At 42.0% G+C, this 23,728-nt stretch overlaps 2 protein-coding genes across 3 annotated transcripts in view; both read left to right on the forward strand.

Moving 5' to 3' along the window:
• The window catches only part of LOC143429400 (uncharacterized), a 381,903-nt gene that overhangs the window by 272,745 nt on the left and 85,430 nt on the right, over window positions 1-23,728 (forward strand). The window lies entirely within an intron of this gene.
• Window positions 17,566-18,338, forward strand: LOC143429363 (uncharacterized). Its single transcript, XM_076904943.1, has 3 exons — window positions 17,566-17,689; window positions 17,747-17,908; window positions 18,088-18,338. Exons 1-3 carry the CDS (start codon window positions 17,623-17,625, stop codon window positions 18,189-18,191), a joined length of 333 nt encoding a protein of 110 aa, XP_076761058.1. The 5' UTR covers window positions 17,566-17,622; the 3' UTR covers window positions 18,192-18,338.

Consider the following 23,728-nt stretch of genomic DNA (forward strand, 5'->3'; position numbering starts at 1 on the left):
GAGATTTCCAAGGCTCCGGTTCGCTCGCGTCGGGACAGTTCTCACGGAGCACGTTTCTCGTAAGCGGTTTATCGCGTGAACGCACCCGTGGCGAAGAAACGCGATTACGAGGGTGTACCTATTTCCGGTTGCGCGAGGCGCCCCGGCGTATTAATTGCTGGACTCGTTAAAGAAAAGTAGCTCGGGCTCTCCTGCCCGGGATAAATAATTGCCTCTTAATTAAGGTACTCGGCCCGGACATCTGTTTCTGGGAGGATATAATCTGCGCTTGGTAACCGCGTGCATATCATTTTCCTCCTTTTTTCATCTCCCTCGAAAATAAAGTCCTGATTTACGACGTCGATCCCTCGGAGACGCGGTCGCCGCCGCCACCGCGACGAGGACAAATTGCGCCCGTGTTATTGTGCCAATGTTTCGCGCCTTCCTTTCGCGTTATCGCTTGAATTATATACTTTTCTTTTTATCCACAGAGAAAGAACAACGCGCGCGACCCGACAGTGCGACAGTTTCAACTATGCGAATATTGTTTGTCTTCGTCGAAGCGCGTTTTTGAACGAGAACGAGCGATCTCGAAAGAGTCGTCATTGAGATTGCACTTTTTGCAAACGCGCCTAACATATTAGCGAAACATGATACGTCGGTGCTTAATTATACAGAATCGAGATCATTTATCCATGTTAATCGGTAGCTTCAGCGCAGCTCGCTTGTTTACGATTCAGCTTAATAAGCATGCACTTATTATTTTTGCGTTAACAAGCTTAACCCCGCTACCTCGATTCTGCGTGTCCTCAGGCTACGAAATTGTATCCGATATAATCAAGTGAAGAGTTATTAAGTCTGCGAATGAATGAAGTCGCGCGTAAATACGGAAACGCAATAAAGAGTCGACTTACTTTCGAAATGATCCACCGATACCCCGAACTTGAACAGCTGTTCGCTTTCTCCCGTAACGCACGAAGCCCCCAATCGAAGTCGCGTTTCTGTTTATGCGGCGGCGTGCGCGAACGTAATTATGCAAAACTGCTGGTTCGCCGTGGCTCGTTCGCGTAAGGTACACGGGGGGAACAAATTTACGGCGGCCCGTTTCGTAATTGTAAACGCAAGAAAGTCTCCGCGCGACGTGCAACTTTTTAATACGCGCCGGGGGAGATTAAAACGCGATACAGTTAATACACGGCCAGATAAATCAAACGAGTCAAACGAATATACGCACGTTCGCGGCTCGCGTGACGGCTCACTTAACACAACTTCGGCTAAATTTTATTCGCCCGATTGGGAAACGCAACACGGAAAAATTTCGTCGGGATTAAAAGCTCGTTAAATTCGCGGATTAATATCTGCCTGGTCTTTGGGAGTTCCGTTATCGACGAAGTCGGATGAAATTAACTTTCTCACCGGTGCGTACTCATCCGTACTACCGTTCGAAATGGTCCCGATTTACACGTGTCCACGTCGAGGTACAATTAATACTGCTTTTGCTACAATATCAATGAATCAGTCCTCTTTCCACGCGTGTATGCGAACACTGTGAGCAGACTTTGCATCGTGTGCTACTGTTAAAAAATTCTAGCATTCTGAAGATATGCTTTCCCAAAACTGTTTCAACGAACGTTCATCTTAACGTCAGAGGTTTCTCCTTACGTTTAAAGGCTCGTGTAATATCAGATTATGATCGATACGTTTCGCGTGAAAGGAATGAAAAATGCGTCAACAGGACGCATACTTCATCGTAATAACCCAGAAGCGTATGATACACGGTCGTAATCGGGCATCTTAGCGTTGAAAGGGTTAAGGCTCGCGAGCGTGTCATCCAGAAATAATCGGGGATGGAAAGCGCGACACGACTTTAGCGTTATCAGACGCCAGGATCGGTTGTACGCACCGGTTGGACGATCCCTGGGCCTTACGAAATCCAATTACGGCGACCGTTAGGGTCGTAGGGAATTTGTGAAAGAAAAATTAGTCGCCGGATTTTCGCTTTCTCCCCTTCGCGCGTTGTAGATTCGGCTCCGTTATAAATGCCCCGCGACGCCGCGGGCATATTTTAAGCGTGTCGCATGGACACCGGGTAATTGTACATGTTGCAAAATTTTGGCTAAAGGACAATGAGAAACGTGTGCAAGGTATTATACGTCTTCTTACGCTAGCAATTTGTCAAATAATGCAGGTTTCGCGCGATTCCCTAGAGAATTATATCCGTGTAACTTGGAACAGAAATAAACAATGTCAAGAAAGTTACTTCTCAGGGATATCAGCCTTTGAAAAGCGAAGCTGCATTCGAGCTACTATTATTAACGCTAGCGAACAAGTAGATTATTCCCCAGCTGGACAGACGCGCGCAGACTAGCAACGCGATAAATAACAGCGAACTCGTTGCATAGAACTACGATCCTGGGAATGTGACCGTATCGATTCTGACGGAAGTTCCTTTCCTCGATGCACCTATCCGCAGGAAACTGCTTTACATGATCGGTCACGTTTCCATATTACGAAACCGCGTACACGCAGCGCCGGATCAACATTCTTGACTCACTTTACGATGCATTTTACGGGAAATCTTCGGCTCGCAAAAACGTCACGATCACGAAGAACGATCTCATAAGCGTATGCACACGGGCGTTTCGCGAATGCTGTCACGCTGGATGATTAGAGAGAGCGTCGAAAGGAGGGACGAGGGATGAGGGAGGATGATTCGCGATCCACCTGTATCCGAATCTCGTTCGCTCGAGCGTTGCGATCCATTTTCTGTCGCATAACCGCTGCGTGTCGTGGGCACACGAGCGATTTCATACACCGCCACCCACGCGGCGCCCATCGAGCATAGCGCGACCTCGTTCACGGTTCGATTAATGCAAGAATTCCCGCCAGTTACGCGGTTATATTTCCGCTAATGGCGTCATCGAGAAAACGACTCTTTCCATTATTTAACAGCGCGCCCCGCCGTTCCGCGCTCTCGCGTGAAACTCGAATGGAACCGCGGCGCGATCGTTCGCGCTCTAAAAACAGATCGCGCGTAAAACGTTTTATTAAATGATGGCTGTGTGTCGAAAAAATTCTAGTACGCGAAATTTTTCCACCGATAGGCTAATTTTAAGAGCAACGATGCGCCCGCGGCCTTCGCGAGTTCCAATTTACGTTGGGACTGGCCTCCGCCTTGCGCCGAATGTTCGAGCGGGGGAACGAACAAAAAAAAATAACCTCCCTTTATCCCGGCTGTTCCGTTCGGGCCTTGCACCGACTCTATTCTCTCTAAGAATGTTCCGTGCTCGCCTTGAGGCAACCGAAATAGTGCAGACCTTGCCGGAGTCGCGAGCGTGGCCTCGAAAAAAAAGCGAAATCCGCGAATAGCGATGGGAGTGATACCAAATCATGGAAACCGATTCTAGCGGACGAAACAAAGAGCGCTCGAAGCGAAAGAAAAGAAAAAAGAGCATATATATAAGCAACAATAAGTATTTCATCGTCCCGATGGCGTCCAGAGAACATTGCAAACAGAATCACCAACTCGAATGAAAATATCGAGGCTGCCAGAAAAAACAGGCAACACAGAAAACTGTGTTTCGCTCGGACTAACGCGAGATCGATTTTAATATCGTAACGCGGGATATCTCCGTCCATTCTTTTCGCGCGAAACAATTCTAGCAACGCGTTCGTCGTTTGTCGTGTAAAATGAAACGAGCGGATACGAGATTCCTTGCGTTCTTGACTAGTCGAACCGCGACCAATATCGACGAATAATTATTCGTTTCGCGTGCAAAGCGTGGTGGAGAGGAAAATCGAGGTTCCACGGAAGTAGGCACAGCCACCCCCGATGGCGGCGCGAAACAACGCCGCGAGGCGGCGCGTGTTTATATGGCCGTTTCAACGCCAGCGGAAATTTACAGCCAGCGATCGTAAAACCGGCGGAGATGCATTTATACGCGCCGGATTTATATGTTTACGGCGTGCGCTGAAACCACGGGGCGAAAAGGGACTCCTGTCGAACAAGAAAGACGAGACAGAATTATGTATGGACCGACACGCTTCCCCGGAACCGAGTTCGAGCTCACCAACGCGATCGGGACCGATCCAGCTACGAATTCTCGCCCGCAGTTTCGTGGGAAATACAACGTAACGGTATATCCCGGAGGAATCCCGATCAGTTCGCTCGATTCTCCCGCCGTTCCCATTTCTTTCACCGCGCCCGTCGTTAATGAATTCAATTTATCAAGAATCTCAAGCATGTTGTTCAGAATCTCAAATACGCGAGCAAGTAGCGACAACCTCACTTCCTCTCGTACGATCCGTACATTTTAGAAACGCGCGACTATTCGTGCAAATAGTACAAATAGAAGAATACTAGTATTATCAAAATGGTAATCGATAGCATTCTCAACAAAAATTCTTTCAGATTAGTCGTATCAATACCTCGATCGCCGTTATCGAAGCGTAATTTATAGTTCACGTTCGATTCTTGTTACTCTACTATGTAAATGATACTGTACGAGACACGAAACGTAGGGCACCGTAACCAATGAGTTATGCGTGCACCATTTTTACCGCGCTCCTCGGCCGGAGACCTAAAATTAAATACGTCTCAATTTTTTACCGTAATCAACGAGTTACGTGTCGCAACGTTCTTGCTGGACTCTTTAACAGAGCGGCCCACGAAAATTAAAGACGTCTCAATATTTTTCAAACCTCTGAAGCGACTCGTTATGTAAGAATTTTTACACCGCCCGGGTCAGATCGAACTTCGACGAGCTATTAAGGGCCAGCGACTTCTTAATTTACAGGCATTCACCGGGGCGCTGTAGGTGGCTTTCCATTAAGCCAGGCCGAGCCAACGAACCGGCCGGGCAAAATTAAACAACGCTTGTTTATCGGGACCGCGAACGAAGAGGACGTTCCACTAAATTTCGAATACAAATATCACTTAACGACAGTGCCGCGACTGATGTAACTGTGTCGGATTTCATTGCCAAACGATCGCCTCTTGCACCAGAACGAACCGGCTCTGTCAGTCCGAGACGAGATCCAACGCGGTCGGAACGAAAGGTCCAACGGACAATTAGGATTCTCTTCGACACCTTGACCTAGTCGCGAATCCGCTTACGTCACCGCGCGGACAAACGCTCGGCACGAATGATTTATTTCGCCTTTTTTCCTCTTCCTCCCTCTTGCGCGTTTTTAGCCAACGTTTCGTCCCCGCTTTTGTATTTTTAAGATCGACAGAGAATGACGCGACAACCCTAAAAGCGATCTGTTCTCTGCGCGCTGTGCGTGACAATTTCTCGTTTTAGAAAGTCCACCGAGGAGTCAATTCATTTCTTCAGAATGGAAAACTTTAACAGTTATTACGAGTATTCTGTTTACGTAACAGTGACGCCAAATTCTTCTGCCTAAAGAATAATAACCATCTCTGTCTAAATAATCTCTGGCTTTCTAACAAACTTAAAGCTAATCGCCTCCGAGCTAAGTTCGTAAAACGAAAGCGAGAACGATCGAGGAGGCCGAATGTCACCAGGAATAAAAGTTAATTTCGTCGGAGGAAGACAGTGAACGAACGTGAAAAAGAAGAAAACAAGAAAGAAAGAGAGAGAAGAACGAGTGATCGTATCGTGCGACATAGGTCTAGATCGAGGTATTTTCGAGCTGGCCCCGGTGGATAGGCGTTTAAACCGAAACGAGCGATGGCATCGTTCACGGGGCAGGCGACGCGTGGCGCCGTCGTGTAATCAGATTAGTTCGAAGTTATAAATAATGTAATTGGTTTGCCTCCTGGTGCGTGGCAAGCAGCGGGGTAGTGGACAAAGGGGGAGGGCCGTAGAGAGAGAAAGAACAAACGGCCGAGAGAAGGACGGAGCTGTGACTGACCGAAGACAAGGATAAAAAAAGAAACATCACAGGCTACCGGGTGAACCCGTGTGCTGCGAGTACAGAAAGAAAAGGGAACGAGAGAGACGATCGATAGACCAGGGACTGGGGGGAAGGAGGGGCGGAGCAAATAAAAGAATAGAAGTTTTCACGTCTGAAGATGAACGGTCCTTCGACGGATTAGGCTGAGACCGTAGTCCACGTTTCCGTTCACCTGTGCTAAGCGAAGGGGCTTATTTTCAGTGAATGGACGGATTACAGAAAGGTTCGAATCGGTACCATGGCATGTGTACGCGTACGTGTCTCGCAATCCTGTTTCGAGCGGTCGCTCGCTGACAACGCGATCGCAGGGACACCCGCGGACCAAGATACCCATTGGTCCTCTCCGTTGGTGCGGCCCAAACAACTACCACGAGCGCGGTTCGTCAGGATTAACGACATCTTGCATCGAAGATGCGACACGCTCGGCTGCCACGCGGTTATTTTTAATTGCTGCTACGCGTCTGCCGTGGTACGGCTTCATCCGCCTCGCCAAGAATAAGCCACGCGGATAAAGCGTTCGGGATCCCTTTTAACCATTTCGGGTGGGATTTACTTTTCGCTTGATCGATGGAACACGAGTTTTGATTTAAGACGCTGCTGCGGCGAGGGAACATGTTCATCGTCCTTTTAACGGGCTGGATTATAATCGTTTGCCGAGGATAAGTGCGCTTATGCTACATTAGGGAGGTTGTACGGCAATGCGTCTTCGAGGGGCTTAATACGAATCGTTCTACCTTGTAGTTTTCTAATATTTTCTGCAAATTCATGTATCGTAGGATTGCTACTATCCTTTCAATCTTGGTATTCGTATTCCGCCAGACATCCTAGTATAAAACGCACAATTTTTAATGAAACACATATGAAATGTACATTTCGTAATTTTTACGCGCAATTGATCACACTAACAAATCCAAGAGTTCTCATAGATAGAGAAGAATAAAGCGAGAAAATAATAATATCGCGTATATGTAGACAACGAACCCGGAAACGCAAGCGAATCTGTACAATACGACCGTCGTGCCTATCGACGGAAGAAGAGAAGGCAACCACATAAAACGGGACTTAATGTTTGCCATCATAAATAGCAAAGAAGAATCGTCGCGATAATTAGAATTCATCGGAGCGGATCACCGGCATCATCGTTATTGTCCGACAGGACAAACTGGTCCGGTGGAATCGTTCGAAAAGGGAAATCATTAGGATCGATCCGCGTGATGCGTTTACGCGACGAACCCCCTTCGAGAGCGAGATGCTGCCGACTCCCGATCCGGTTTCCCCCGTGTTTCTACCCCGATCCTCCCTACCTTCGATCGTTTTCGTGTCGCTTGAATTATTCGAAGCTCGTGGCTTTCAAACGACTTCTCGCTACCGGTTGTCTCGATCTGTCTTTAAGCGTTATCGTGTCCGATCGCTCGATTAAACGTTCAATTTAACGAGCTTTCGTCGCGTTTTCAGCGACGCTGTATCAGCGAGGTGTGTACACTGGGATACCGCTCGCAGACACAAAGATTATCCAAAGATATCTTTTCTTGATAGAAATCGAAATTCAAGTCCCATGGTTCGAGTACAAGGTAAATGGAAGAGTCGCAGTGGGTGATCGTACGCTCGCGTGGTACATACGAGATACCTGGTTGGATCTTGTAGACAACTTTCCGAGCGACGCTTATCTTTTTTAGACGATCTGTATCTGTGCCATTGGTTCAAGTATCCGTGAACAATATACGCAAACAGTCTACAGACAATGCCGCGAGTCGTGAACGTAAATCGTGTCGTTAACGTAACGACGAAACGATCGTCGGTGTCCTGTTTGTCGAGCGAGACAGGCTCGCTGAGATTCGTGGCTCGCGATTTTTTCTGACAGCACCCCGGAGAGGAGGAGCGGCGCGATTCGCTTTAAGGCTTTACGGTGCCTTTAATCGGCATTACGAAACCTACGAACCTAAATCTGCCAGTGAATTCTAATCCAGACGCTGCGGACGCGTAGGCGTTGTCAAATGGCAACGACGAGCGCCTAAGCCGGCGCTGGTCTGAGAATTCGGCTTAACTATTTCGGGTTCCCGTGCCGGCAATGCCTGTTTACGACGGTCCCGTGACCGATTTTTACACCCCGCGACAAAACAAAAGCAAGTTCTTAACTCGCCAACCGAGGGATCGTTCGGAGCGATTCGATTCGATCGTAGCGGAACGTCAGCTCGAACTTCGCACCCTTTCCGTGAATTAAAAAATAGATATTATCGTGTCGTCGATCAAATAAATAAAAACACAATTTTAAAGTCCATCGAATGCTTTTTAACGATATTAATATCGAAATTTGCTGGAAACAAATTTATTTGATAACATCGTTAATCAAAAGGTATGGTTCTCGAGCAAGTCAGTTACTCCTCGTCAGATTTACAGATTCGGGACTAGAAACAGCCTGCAAAACATTTCTCATGCGTCGTCAACGGTAATGGACAGGAGCTTGCTAGCCCATTTAACGCACAGACACAGAAGCCCCCAATTTGAGGTGTAAAAGGTACAAAACGAGATAGGCTAGGATACAATCTTCCTCGTTCCATTGTGCGAGTCGCGACAAAGTTACAGTTTCAGCTCTGCTCGTTTAGCCTGGGGAACGCGATTCGAGGCAACACAAGAAATTCGAAAAGGACAGATTCCTACGGGGCCAGCCAATTTAACCACATACAGGGTGTAAATCGCGGGCTCAGCCAGTCGGAAGCTAATAATCCGGACAAGCGGCTGACGAAGTCGGGCAGGTGCCGACGGAGCATCTCTAATATAGTCACCGGTGGAGTCTGGGTATCGCGACTTCAATTTTCGGAAACGCGTTCCCGCGCACCGAGATTCCCTACTCCCTGACCGAGACGTCTTTATTTCGAGAATCGAGAATGCGACAACTCAAGCACGCCGAAATAATTCATACAGAGTGGACGAGCGAAACACCCGATTGCGCGATCCCTGAAATATGTAGCGACTGAAATTCTTGAATCTTCGCGTAATATCGGTCAGCCAGGTTGCTGAATTACTTAACACCTCGTCGTACCATTTATTTGTATGTTTATGCAAAAATTTTGACTAGCGTTTCGAACGGATTTCACGGTACCAAAAGTTTGTAAACCCAGAAAACCACGGTTACTCAAGACTTTCTCGTACTATTCAGTCCTGAGTTTCGCGATTTGAAAAGGAAACAGCCCAAAAGCCAGCTATTTTTCGCGGCAAGTAATTTCCGAACGGCTAAGCGCAGCAACGTCGACCGATTTGACGAGTCATTAAGCGAACACTGTGAACTACGAGAGAGAAGAAGGGAAAGAGAGAGAGCGAGAGGCTTCGAGAATTCTCAAGTATTTGGCAAAAGCATCGCTCTGCCAAGTGGTGGTCTTATGTCTTCAACGGATACTTTTAACATAAACGTTTACGTTTTCTGTTTTAATGATTCGAGACATTTGGCAGCGGATGACAGGTGCGAAGTTCGCGATGCCCGACTATAATCTTGAATTAGAAGCGACCGCGGACAACCAAACAGGAGCAAAACCGTAATTCGCTGTAAACAGTTACGAGCCATCGATTTTCTCGCCGCGCGACGTCCGATCTGTTGATAACCGGCGAACCGTCGATTAAACAATTAACAATCCCGATTAATCATGGCGCTCGAGCCACGCTTCGCCACGGCTCGCCATTACACGACCAACGATTTCAAATTATCGCTTATCTGCGAGCTTAATTCGAGCAGATCGCCAGACGCGACTCGTTCCTCCGACACGAGGTAATCCCATGCTACGAAAATTCTACTTGTTGCGCGCGACCGTCGTACGACTCGATCGAAACCGATTAGAGTAATCGCGCTCGTTGATCTTATCGTTAATTAGTTACAACCATGGCGCGAAGCGCGCAGCGAGGTGCGAAATTCGCTAACGCGTTCGCGCGACAGAGATCGAACGAGCACGCGAATCGATTTCTACGTATCGTTACGACGTACATCGATACTCCACGACGATGATCACAACTCGTTGAATCGTAGTAATTTCATGATAATTTCTGGCAGAGCCGTGAAAATGTCCAAGTAAACTCGCATAATCCAAGACAGATTGATACTCGAGAATACCTGCCAAGTGTGACGTTCAGCTTCTCCACATTAGCGGCTCGTCGAAATGAAGCACAAAACTTTCGCACCGACATTAGATCCTAAATAGAGGCGGACGACGAAAGATGCAATTCCGAAGCGTGCTCTGTAACGACGTTACGCGGGACACGTTTACTTGAGCGCCGAATGAAATTTCACGGTTTGCATCAGACCGATGACGAAACCGAGCTCGAGTTGGCCGTAGTAATAACTCGAGCCGCAAAGGGTTAAATTAGCACTGCTAGGAAGGAATAGCGGTCAAAACGGCACAAACTAGACCCGAGAGGACGCCCCAGCCTAGGTTAACATTAAGAAACGAGGAAGATAAACGGGCCATGGACTAACGCACCCAAGTGTAGCAAATGCAATGACATTTTGTTAACGACTACTCATGTAGTCCTCAGCCGTGTCGCGAACATTCTTCGAATATTGCACCGCGATCAACGTGCGTAACGCTGATAATTAATATCGTACGCACTTTGTCGCATCTGTTACTTCACGGAGAATCTCGTTGCGCTAACTATTCGATACAGACGACAGAAGGCAAAGCTGGAAATCTCGTTGATCATATCTGTGCTAAGGAAGAATTGATTTTCCATGAATGTACGAGCTTAAAATCGACGTGAACGGTTCAACGGTTCATATTTCTCACAATTGCGTTCTCTATTCCAAGTCGTATCCAAATTCGATGCTGGTACTTTAGAAAAAGTCGTGCTTAACGTAGGTGCAGTGCAGCGAAACATCAAAGCAGAAGGAAGTAACGTGGAGGAGACGAGAGCTGAAAATCTTCGGCCCCGTTATTACGCCCGCTTCAATTTTGCACTCGGCGAAACTTGGCACGAATTACAACTTCATTTCCGAGGCTGGTAGCGACGATAGCTTATTACACGCGACAGCAGTTTTTACTTCTTCGTCAGAGGCGCCACACGTCTGCAGTTTACGACACACGTCTGTCTTATACCGCGTTGGAGAATAAAAAAAAAAGAAGAAATACTTTCTTGCCGATTTAACGGCTGATAGATAACATCGACGCGTAATGCTGTCGGTGCAGCTGTAAAAAGGAGCTGTTCGTGATATATACATATATGAAAGAAAAAAACACAAAACGGAAAGAAGACTTCGTACATCGACGAGGCGAACGTTGAATCATCGACTAACAGACAGTCGGATGGATAAAAATTGTTTACGATAAATGCAAACTACCGATCGGACGTTCTTCCCGATAAACTCGAATCCCTGTTGGAAATTCGCTGCGTTACCAAGTGTTTCGCCAACTACGGGCATTGTAAAACACGGTGATAGGCTTGCTCGACGACAGAAATTGTGATCCGTTTACCAGCGGGTGGATATCGATCTCTGTGCAGAGAAAAGTTCGACTCGTTCGAACGTTTCGATAAAAGTACAATTTATATTACGACAACGATCATAGTACAACTTTATTTCTATATTACGAACATGTCAATTGTTAAATAAACTTGTATCGACAGCGAAGCGTAGTTGTAACAAAGATGAAACAGGGACAGAAAATACTAACGTAATTATAGCATCGAAATAATCATAACACGAAGAAATGTTATATCCACGGTCCGCTTATTATGTCATTCATCAAACTGCATTGACTAAAGCTTCGTCACACTTTAAATCTGATCACCACGCGAACAAGAGCTCTGTCTTCGTTACCCCCAGGCCGTCTACGAGAACGCAGCGCGAGTCGCAACGTTTCTAAGGAGCCTGTGTCCGCAGGACACCGCGAAGAGGGCGAAATTACGATTCAATGAGTGGACGGGTACATCGGCGAACGAGACTGCCTCAGGGTATCCGGTGCATTAAATCACGAAAATCGCGCGTGCTGCCAAAACGACAATAATACTCGCCGCTGCGCCGGCCTACGCGTCTTGTACGCTACTCACATAATAATGCGCCAGAGCGTAATCTGTGCCAGCGTTGGCCACTGCCAGATTCGAAATACGTAAGCTTCGGGTACACGCGCCGGGGTAAAGGACTTCGATCGTGACGATCCGCATAGCGACAGAGGAATGCGAGAAGAGTCGACAAATTTTCATCCCCCTCTAACGAATTCTAATATGTACTTCTTACAGTCGATGCATCGTCGTGTTTGCAGCGATCTGTTGCAAGAAATTTCTCTGACAGATTCGATCGATCGATTTAATACGATTTTTGATCGTCCAAGATCGCGAGATTCGAATGGACGATAATCTAGGCATGGCGAACTTATGGCACGCGTGCCAGAGGTGGGATGAACGAAAATTTTGCCAACGCGCGGGTGATCATTTTATACGGTTGTAAATTACTCAGATTTTTGCTTCATTGTCACAATACACGGGAGCAAAAGTTTGTTTCAGATCAGAGAAGTCGGCTAAGGAACATAATTATTCCTCGCGTCACTCCAACGCGGTAGAATAAGCGACTGTAACTAATTAACTCGATAAATATTATTCGCACACTTTTAGCGGATACGCGTAAAGAAGTTTGTCACCAACTTTGTAGAGCTACAAGGTGCAACTATACGAACGCGTATGTTATTCGAACAAATTAATATTCGGAGGGATCATAAATCTCTCGATACACCTCTCGCACGGACGTTGGAGAAGGAAAAAAATGAACGCATACGATTGCTTATAGAATCGACGATTCCAAATAGATTAACCTGAGCGGTACAGTTAGCGGTACGGTTATACTCATTCTACTTTGTAATAAAGTGTAAGCAAATATAACTCGGCGGTAGTGGACTCTATTCAATTTCACACAGTGGATAGCTATCTGATTGCACTGTATGCTTAACTTGTCACGAATATGAATGTGTGCGCATTAAATTGGTCAAGTTCCAGATTATTTGGTTTCAGGTAAGGCTGGCAATCGATACGCTTAAGTTAAGAATATATTATTAACGATAAAAGAGAAAAAAAATTGGTAGGTCGCAAATAAACAACGGATACAATAAATAAGAAAAAAATCTGACAATCAATGTCATATTTATTCTGGTACGAAACGAGGCTATCGTTCGATATTTAATAGGCGTCAAGAGGAGAATGGGACGCAAATCAAACTTATGACGTGCAAAATGGTAAACAGAGATCGCGGGAGCAGGCTGACGGACGAGATTTGTCACCGTGGCATTTAACTAAAGCGGGAAAACAAGTTCGAACGCGAATATCGTGCAACTTGTCCTAAATATTGCTCCGAATGCATCCACGCCCGTTCACGTCGCCGTTTTAGAAACAATTCAGCGACGGTTTTGCGGGTCAGCATCGCCGCCTCCCGGCTCGTCCGCGTTACTTGCCAACCCACCAGGACCATTTGTCCACTTCGGATTCGCCTTGTTGTACCGTAAATCCGGGCTAATTAAACAAAGAGTACAGCCGCGCACTTACACACTGCACACGCCACTCGCTCGGCTAACAATGTTATTTACCGCGAATTCGGCGACAGATATCGATTCGTCGATTCGCTCGTGACACTGAACGTGCTCATTCTATCTCGAAAGTGACAATTCGATCTTTACATTGCGTGTACTATAAGAGGACTGTCTAAATCTCATCTGCATAGTCCTTGGCGCAACTGTGAATTTTATTTTCGCGTCGATTATTTCAGCGTGGATTTTAGCGTTAAGGCTGGGCGAGCAAGGTAGCTCGATGATATGAATATCAAGTAGAGTGAGATATACTGGATCGAGAAATCGAACGCACAGTAACAGGAGTAGATTTTATCGAGGCGATGTTCGTGCAAGTGCGAACGCGACGACGCGACCAATACCATGAATAAATATCGACTCGATGGAAGAACTTATCTGTTCGAGGATCATAAAAGGAGGTGCATCTTCTACAAATCGTAGATAGAGGTAATCGGTATTTAAGCCTTAGAGACAGTGGAAAGTCTGCAATATATGATTGAAAAAAAAGATTTTTCTCAACTAGCTGCGTCGTTGCATATCCTTGTTAAACCAACTATCTGATTCGTATCCTTCTGATTCATTAGTTCTACAAAGACAACGCAACTAAATACGTCACTGGAATTTATAATATTCATGAGAGAGAAACCTATTTAAATAGACCTTGGAAAAACTAGAAAATGTTTGCTCTAAAGAAAAAAGCAACCCCCGTTAGCAACGAACGTAAGATCTAGATATGATATTCAATTGAACCGGGATCTCAGTTCGAATGAAAAATTGGCGCAGCGCAATAATTAATTAGAATTAACATACAACTGTTCGACGCACGTGAATTATTCCGAAGTAAGGAATTCGCAACTAATTAAAGTATTCGAGGAGAGTAGATGTTGCGTTCCGAAAATTCCGCCGCGTCTCTGAACACTACCGATCAGAAGTGGAGCAACGTCTTTCGTTTCCTCGAAGAGGGAGGCGCGATTGGGAGCGCGCAAAAATTGGACGAAATAAGGAAGACATAAAGGGGGAGGGGGAGAATGGAAACTAGGGAGCCACGTGTGTGGTCCCGTCGAAGCACGTGTCGCCGGTTTCGGGAGCGTTGCTTTTTGTACGGAGAGGGACGCGAGGTTCGCTTTTTCCCGGAGAACACCGAAATTCCGTGGCGTCTAACCCGAAAATCGAGCCACGCTGACCGGATCGCGAGCGTCGGGCAAGAAACGCGCTTGTAATTATCGCGAAACTCCCTTCGCGACCACCCCGTTACCCCGTCCCGCTCCACCCACCGCGACCCACTCGAATCCACCGAATCGATCACTGTCAATTCTTGCTTCTTTCTTTCGTCGAACTATTCGCATCGAACGGCCGAAAAAAACCGGCCAATTAAACGGCAGACGATTTATCGCGGTACACGGACCTCCTGCCTTTTTTCCTCTCATTTTTCTCCTACTGTACACGTCGTAGACCCTTTACCTATTTTTTATCAACCGCAAATGTAATTACACGCGTCGAGACTTTTAATAATACCAAAAGCGCTGAAGTTAAGTGTATTGTTATAAAATTATCCTTGTTATTTACTAGCATCGGCCAGTGATACGTTCATTCACTCTGTGAGAGAAAAATGGATCTTCTTAAACACAATTCTATTCGGAGAACGCACGAAACAGAACTCAGAATGAGAGGTGTGTTCTTTTCTCGCTTTCTCTAAATTGAACATCGCTTTTAGCGGTATCGTTGCTCTAGCCAAGATAAAGTATTTCATAAATAATAACGATTTCTGGCACCGACGACGATACAAAAATATCGCGTTATACGCGCGACCGAGAGTTTTAAAATAAATTTGAAATTTGGAGGAAATTTTACTGATATGCAAAGAATGCACGATACACCAACTATGAAAGTGACTATAAAAGAGAGAGGATTTCAAGACTGACAAATCTTTTTAAATTACTTTCATACAGGCACGTATACAGAGCTAAAAGATTATATTTAGGCGAACTGTGAATACGAAAATGTAAAGTAAAACATATATGAGAAATGGAAATAGAGAATTGGCTATAATAGCATTCATCTACGAATGTATTTATATACAAGTTGTTCACGACTGATTCACTTTTATATATGTTCTTCTAAGCCACGAAAAAGATAAGTACATTGGTAAAGTACTTAATACTTTAGAAAAATGCATCCAAAGGAAATATCTAAAATATATACTTAGTATCTTGTATTTTTAAGTTGTACATAATTTAAACAAAATATTCTGTATGTTCAGTAACAACTTGGCATAACAGTCAATTAATTTTTCCAAACGTGATCTTGATAAACATTATTAATATTGATTAAAACTTCCATCGATCGTTACACCCCACCCCATAAATTTTCTATTTAAAGTTTGGTGATAACCCAGATCAATTCGAAGCATTCACTTGTTCGCGTTTCAACCATTGTTTATCCATCTATTTTATTATAGTATTGTTAGGATCGTTATCGTATTGAAATATCCATTTTTCTGGCACGTGTTAACTATATATAATGAGACAAGTACCTGCTTTATGTACACTAAATTATACGGAAACTTTTATGACACTACATTTGGCTCAAACACGTATGTACAACTTAAATCTAACAATAAGTATATACTTCAGACATTTACTTTAGACACTTAAATTCTTTCGAGTCATTAAAGCTAATTAAATCCTCCATCGCTATGCATAATTACTTTTGTTTGCAAATTCACAAATCGAACATATAGAAACGAATCAAAGATAAAAAACTTTTTAAATATCCTTCTTCTTCCCTCTCTTTACAAATAAATATTATTCAAAAAAACATATAAAAGCTTTGATAGAACACGTTATACGTATCGTAACCATTTTGATAAAATTGAGAAACTACATATCAAACGGATATATGCGTACATATTTAATTGTTTCGTATAAATATATGTAAATACATATGTTTATTGCAATAAAAATGAATTTTATATGAGAACCAATGTTTCTCTCATTTTCTGTTTATTTTGAATGAAATTTTTGTAGACTTACCAATTTACCGAAGAGAGATGTATTGCGTGTATATGACAATGTACATGAATAGTCTTTTAAATTGCTACACGTGGTGGCATCTGTCAGCAGCCAGGACAACCAAGACACTACAGAACCTCGTCGATGCTTCGCAGTAACGTTCGACAATGCGGGAGGCTCGACTTAACCCCAAAATAGAGTAAACATTTATAAAAACTTTGCGCTAAAAAGCCAGTCGGCCGTGCTGTCGTCCGAATGCTATCGGTGACAACATGGCCGACGTGTCACTAAAAAATTCTAGCCTCGTTATCAAAAGAAACTATCAATGACATAATTGATGTGACTGCACGCTCCGGATAGTCTCTGTATACTTATTTACATTCAGCTAAACCACGACCACCGCTGCTTGTAAACGTTGGACCGCGGAAGAATTGATGTACGGATGACATTTAAAAAAAAAACAACGAAACCGTTCCAGAAGACAATTACAAAAAGTCCTGCGTGGAAACAAGGGTGTGCAGTAAGCGCGCAAAGCGTTAAACCGTTCAACAGGATATCATTAATTCAAAGGGATCATTACGCTCACCTGATCATCGAGGCCCATAAGGGCCTACACCGTGGATCCTAACAAATTCTACTCGATTCCTTTAACACTTAACAGGAAAAACACCCCTCCGAATCACTTGTCACTAATTAAAGGCCTCACGATGGCGGCCATAACTACTATTTAGAGATAACTTCTCACGCCGACCGCAAGATGGCGGGCCGATAGCGAATTGCAATGCGCTTACGTTTTTCAAATTATATTTTCACCGACTTCACTATATTTCTTAGTAAAATTATCCGCACTAAAAGTAATAACGATTAGATTGATCAAATATATATACATATATAAACAACGCAGATTTACTTTCTAATTGTGTGATCAGATTTTGAGAAGCATCTATTATACTTTTCGTTTAAAAAATTAATATCATTATTTTCAGTAATAGAAGCAAACACGAAGCGAAGAAGTAATTAAATGGTTGAAATTCTAATTAAATATTTCACTCCAATAATCAATGTTATTTCATACCAGTGTGCAATAACAGATTCAAATTAACCGCGTCATCGCGCATCACTTGTGCGCCAGTGGCCTGGTGTTTCGTTTTTCTTGTGTGACAGGTTTACATAAAATCAGCAAAATGGTAAAGATTATGAGATCACCGGAAGCTCTTCAATATTATAAATTAGTATATGATAAATCTCTAGGTATGACATACAATAAATATATATAAAACACCTAATATAATCTAAGCAATGTTTCAGGAACGAAAGTAAAATTTATGTGGTCAAAGTTTAAGGAATTGCACCCAACATTAGCATTTTTCGGACCTGGTGTTGCCACAGTAGTTTCATCTTTAATTGTAATTACTGTTTATCTCAAAGCAAACATGAACCCAGTGCCAAAATATTACGAACATTTTGTTGGTAAGTATCTGAATGCATTTTTCAACTAGTTTGGTTAGGTTATGTCATGTTATTATATAATAGTTAGTTTCAAAAAAATTTCTATAGTACTATAGAAATCAATAATAGTGACATCTGTATTATCGTAACTGTCCAGCAATGAGATCAAATTTATCGATTAATATTTTGTTAAATTTCAGTTTATAGACCAGATGATCCTAGGGTTTCATCCATTAGAAAAGATGATTCTTTAACCTACGGAGCGTCATATGATTATAATACGTTAGGATACGAACCAGCTTAATTTTATGCAAAACGCTGGAGAGTGTAGCAAATAAATACCTTTCGCTTGTTGCTTTGTAATCTCCTTCGTAACATTCGAATATCTGTATCGTGTATCATACGAATGATTGTATATAAGATATAAGTTGTTGTGTAATATATGAAAGTGCACCCAAACAGAAAAATTGTTTCTTTCAATGTTTTCAACTTATCTCAATGTAGAATATTAAGATCGAAAAATACATTTTACTAACAAGTACATTTACTTTAAATTTTCACATATTTTTTGACATTTTAAAAATTCATAGCCTCAAATTCTAATATCTTTTTTATTAGATTCTCTATTCATTCAAGTATTTAAAATATATATTTACTAACAAATTTTTATATGATATTGACTTCGTAAATTTATAGTAATTTATAGTAGTTATATCGTAATTTATAGTAGTACATAATATATACATACACACATAGTAGTATACAATAGAGGTTCAAAAGCTCTTTTCCTATCAATATTGCACAATATATAGTATCTATTATTTATAAATAATATAAATATATAATGTCATGCGGTGCAAGTGACATCACAGTGCTCTTACTGTGACAAAGTTGTGTTGCCGGGATGCATATTGCAATAGTTTTATTATAATTTATTTTATATTTCTCGCTTTAGAGATAAGAAAGAGAAAGATGCTATACGAAAGAGTGAGAGAGATGATACCGGCATTACTCAACAACCCCTGGTGCCAGTGAATTTAATTTTTAACCCTAAAAATGGCTTTTCATAGAACACTTGTAATGACCAATTTTATTACTCTAGATGTCGGCTATCTTATCGCGAAAAAAATTAGGGTGTTAACTTTTTTTGTTTGCCTTGATGCCCTACAGTGGTGACGTCTTGAACTTGGGCTGGGGTGCAAAGAATATTGGGTTGAATGACAGGGATGGCTCACATTTCTTTTACTTGTGCAATGTATACTTCTTAAGTGTAATATCTGTAGCCATGGCCATTCCCCCGCTTGACAAAACAGGTAAAAAAACCATCTTTTTCTGTGGAATTATCGACTTCCCAGTTCCACTTTCGTGCTATTCCGGTCTAGAATGCATGCCTACAAGAAACTACATGCAAAGGCTGTCAGCTAGAACTAATACTCTTTCAAAGACTCCACTCCTCACCCCTGGGCGGCTAAAATATCATAGATCATTTACTTCTAAGTTCGAAAGAATCATTACCGACGGTCTCGTTTGGAAAATTTATCTACTACAATTAAATTTATGAAGTTTTGTTCTAAATGAATTTAAATAAAACTAACCTATGGCAGCCATTGGCTTCTAATTATTTACTACATAATTTTTAATTGTATCGTATCACTATATGATACAATTAATAAATATATGTTAAATAAATAGAACCCGGGTCTCACCACGTGGAGGTTGCTGCGAACGGAGGTTGCTCCCACCCTAACCACGTCACATCCACCCACCTTTTATACAAGATGTTATTATATAAATAAAACCTCCTTTCAATGTACATTTGTAACAAGTTCGATATTTGATCTCTATGGAAACGTACAATGGAAGGAGTTTCGTAAAGAATTTTCGCGAGAAAGAATTATTACAAATGAAGGGAAACACAAATACCCTGACTAGCCAATAATTGTTTTAATTCCAAACCAATCAACCTAACTAAGAATATATATCAACTTAAAAGAAGTGATTTCTACCTATCAATAGGTCTGAAAATGTTTCACGCTACGTATGCAAAGATTTCGGAGAATATAATACATGAACTACTTTGTATTCATGAACTCGAAGTGTTTGCAAAAGCAAACAGCAGAAAAGAAGCAACAAAGGAAAAATATAATGGAAGATTTTGCACAGACGGACAGAGGCGATCGAATTTACAAAGTGCGAGACAACATATGAGTGACGGCAAAAGACGACAGACTTGAAAGCAGTGGAACATTTAAAACAGCACTGGAAATACTGGAACACTTAAAACAGCATTGGAAATACTAATATACAACATGTAAAATCATAACATAAGTTAATAGATTACACAAGAAATATATCCAAAAAGAAATCCATACATATAAATATAAGATAAATATGATTAAAAGTACATATAATAATAATAAAATAATAAAAATAATAATAATAAAATAATAAAATAATAAACATGACACATAAAATATATATCCAAGAATAGAAACACACATTCACATATAAAAAATGGCATAGAAAAATATAAGCATAATTGAAAATATACGTACCATTTATATACTATTTATATATCATACCTTCATCTTCGTAGTCATCTTCATATCTTACATTATCATACTTCCATGATATACTTTTATTCTGATGCTGTATTATTTCACTCAAATGGACGTCATCTCTGTGAAACTCTAAACTGCAACAAACTTATAGAATGGATTAATAATACCTTAAAAAAATTTGACGAACAAACACTATAAATCACATATAGAAGAACATCATTTTATCGAAATAGCATCATGAAAATGATGTATGTAACATGTAGTAAAAATTATAAATTATATTATAATAAATTACATTATTATATTAATATTAAATTATAAATTATTATAAATTATAAAAATATATTAATTAATACGCAACTCTAACAAAAATCGCGACCTGGAGTTAATCGCAATTCTAATTGAAACCGTAATTAAATCATTCGCAGCACTACAATTGAAACCGCCATTCGCCCAGTATGAAGTGGGCCAGCATTCTGCTAACCAGAATATACTACTACACAAATACGAGAATAGTGACAAAGTAGTAACAAAGAATGACTTTGCATTCGGAGAGTTACTTCCAAATGCAAAGTCATTAGTAGTTGCCCTCTTCTCCGGGCCTCTTCTTTCTTCGGGCATGAAGCTCGAGATTCTCTAAGCACAAACCAAAGAATAACATACAAAGGTGAAATAAAAATATAAATCGCGGAAGTTCTCAACGCACGCAGACGAACAACGGTTTGAAAAATCGTTGTTCGTGCAAACGTGCCAAACCTCAAGCAGAAAAATACGTTCGTTTCGTCAAATCGCGACCGCGACCGCGGGTCGATTCGAACGATGGATCGAGTAAAGCCAGTGGCGAACGGCATCCCCCGTTCGCGCCAGCTATACCGTCGATCATTCAAATCTAATTCCCTGAACAGGTTGAACCACGCGAGAAACGCGCAAAAGATTCACACCAACACACCAAAACAGCAAAAGATTCACACCAACACATTCGTTCAACCCCCGGAAATTTCTCATTCAAACACTCAGGCGCAAAAATCCTACATTAGAGAGAACGCCCCGGGACGCCTCCGACACCCGAGCTTGGCATACAACCTTGCACACTCTAAGGATACGTACCAGTGCTGTAATCGACTGACAAAAACTAGTGACCATTGCGTACAACGCCAGTAAAGCGTTTTTATTTACATTTGAATATTTTATGTGAAATTTGAAACGTCGAACAAATCTCTATTTTTAGTAAAACACGGAAGTTCTATTAGTGATACAAATTTTATTGCATTGGTGTCTCGAAAAATTTTATCGGCAGCAGAGGACAGCACGCACATTTTACCACCAGTAGAGGACGACACGAACTGATTGCCGATGCCACTCTCCGCATGCTCCGGAAGCATCCGAACGACCGCGAAGACGTTCGAACGAGGCCGTAGGCGCTCGAACGTAGTTTTCCAACTACGCTTTTACGTTTCATTCCCTGGCCTTGGTATTTCGCTATCTGCTTCAACTGTAAACAGAGCAGCTAATTGAAAATCTACTACAAAGACACGTCTCAAAAATATGAGTTCCAGGAAAATTCCCGTACGTATTTTTCTGAGAATAGTACACACTGTTATGTTATGGTATACATTGCCCTAGATAATTTGCACAGAAACGTTTGTACTGTCCATAAATATATATCTACGTGTAGAACACGTATAACATATATAATATTTCACTTAATATATTTTTGTATTATCTATACAATACTAATTGTGAATATTGCAGGATATTATTGTACTGAAATACTTGAATTCTTGCCGTAGAAAGGAATTTATTGCAATAAAACTTTTTCGAGGAAAAATTCAACTATCGGAAGGAAACTATCGGAACTGCGGAAAGTACTGAAACTAATACCCGACCAGTTTCACCCTCCATGAGATGACGCTAGTAGTTTTCAGTAGTTTACTTCGCTGTCGATAATTATGTGCGATCAGTTTGAGCACTTTTTACAGAAATGGCGCCAGGGGTTCTAGAGCAAGGTCTGTGTCATTTGTCTCACTCTTTCTTGTAGCATCTTTCTCTCTCTTACCTCTAAAGCGGGAAATATAAAAAAGCTTAGAATAAAGCTATTGAAATATACAAGAAATTACAATAATACTATTGGAATATGTAATGTGGACGAAAAAATGTCATCCTACGGCACGGCTGACAAAATTCATGAATGAACGACATTGACAGGCGATATCAGCAGTGGAACAATACCGTGTGCTTTTCTGGTGCATTTCTATACGTGTAATGCTGGTGATACCCCTATGTCGTTACGAAACCTGGGGGCGCCACCGTGATACGCTGGTGCTTTTTGAACTGTTATGTGATTTGCTGTGTTGCCTGGGTAGTTGCTTATGCACATCCACGATATGTTACAATAACGGTGTTTTTGCGTGTCAAAATGTTATCTAATTACTATCACAATGGAAAGCAAAAGAAGACAATCTTTCCAAACGAAACGGAAGGATGTCTTTCTAAACGAAACGGGAGGGTGTCCTTGCAAACGAAACGAAAACTTTAACGAGGGGTAAATAAAAAATGTACTAAAAATAGATATGTACATATTAATATAAATATCTAAATAAAAACTGTTAATATCAATTGTAAAAAATTACGCTTCTAACTGAGATAAGAAATCTAAGACGACGTTTTTCATCGATTAAGCATCGATTGCAAAAGCATCTGATACAACATTGATTGCGCAAATACTAAGACTGTATTTACTGAAAAAATTGTATTACTGAAAGTTCGCTGAAAATTTGTTTTTAAATCTAGAAAACTGATTCTTTTATGCAGAGAACAAATGTTATTCATTTAAAAAAAGTGTTAAGAATATCAAATAGTAATAAGAAATCATAATGTCCTATGGCTGCTTAGGACTTTCATTAGACTGTAATTGAATTCACCCATCTAATATTCGTATCTCAAATTAGGCGAATGCATCGTTCATTACAGCAACTAATTTTGTAATTCTAGCATAATTTACCAGACAGCGTAGAATTGCTTGTTTGCATCTCGACACACTTATAACGTGAAACAGAATTCTCGATATGTTTGCAATTACGGAATTGAATTCGAGCAGAAACACGTAGGTACGTTGAAACTAAAAAACAGTAGAAGCCTGAAATGTTTATGTTTTCGTCCACATGAAATATGCAACACTGTACCCTAAAACCTAGCCAGTTGCAGGAGAGGTTGCGATGCACCTGGCGGTAACGCGCAGGATCGCAGTATCGCCTGCTACCTGTGTCTCCTGTAACGTGTG

Source organism: Xylocopa sonorina, chromosome 11 (genome assembly GCF_050948175.1).
Source record: "Xylocopa sonorina isolate GNS202 chromosome 11, iyXylSono1_principal, whole genome shotgun sequence".
NCBI classification, from domain to species: Eukaryota; Metazoa; Arthropoda; class Insecta; order Hymenoptera; family Apidae; genus Xylocopa; species Xylocopa sonorina.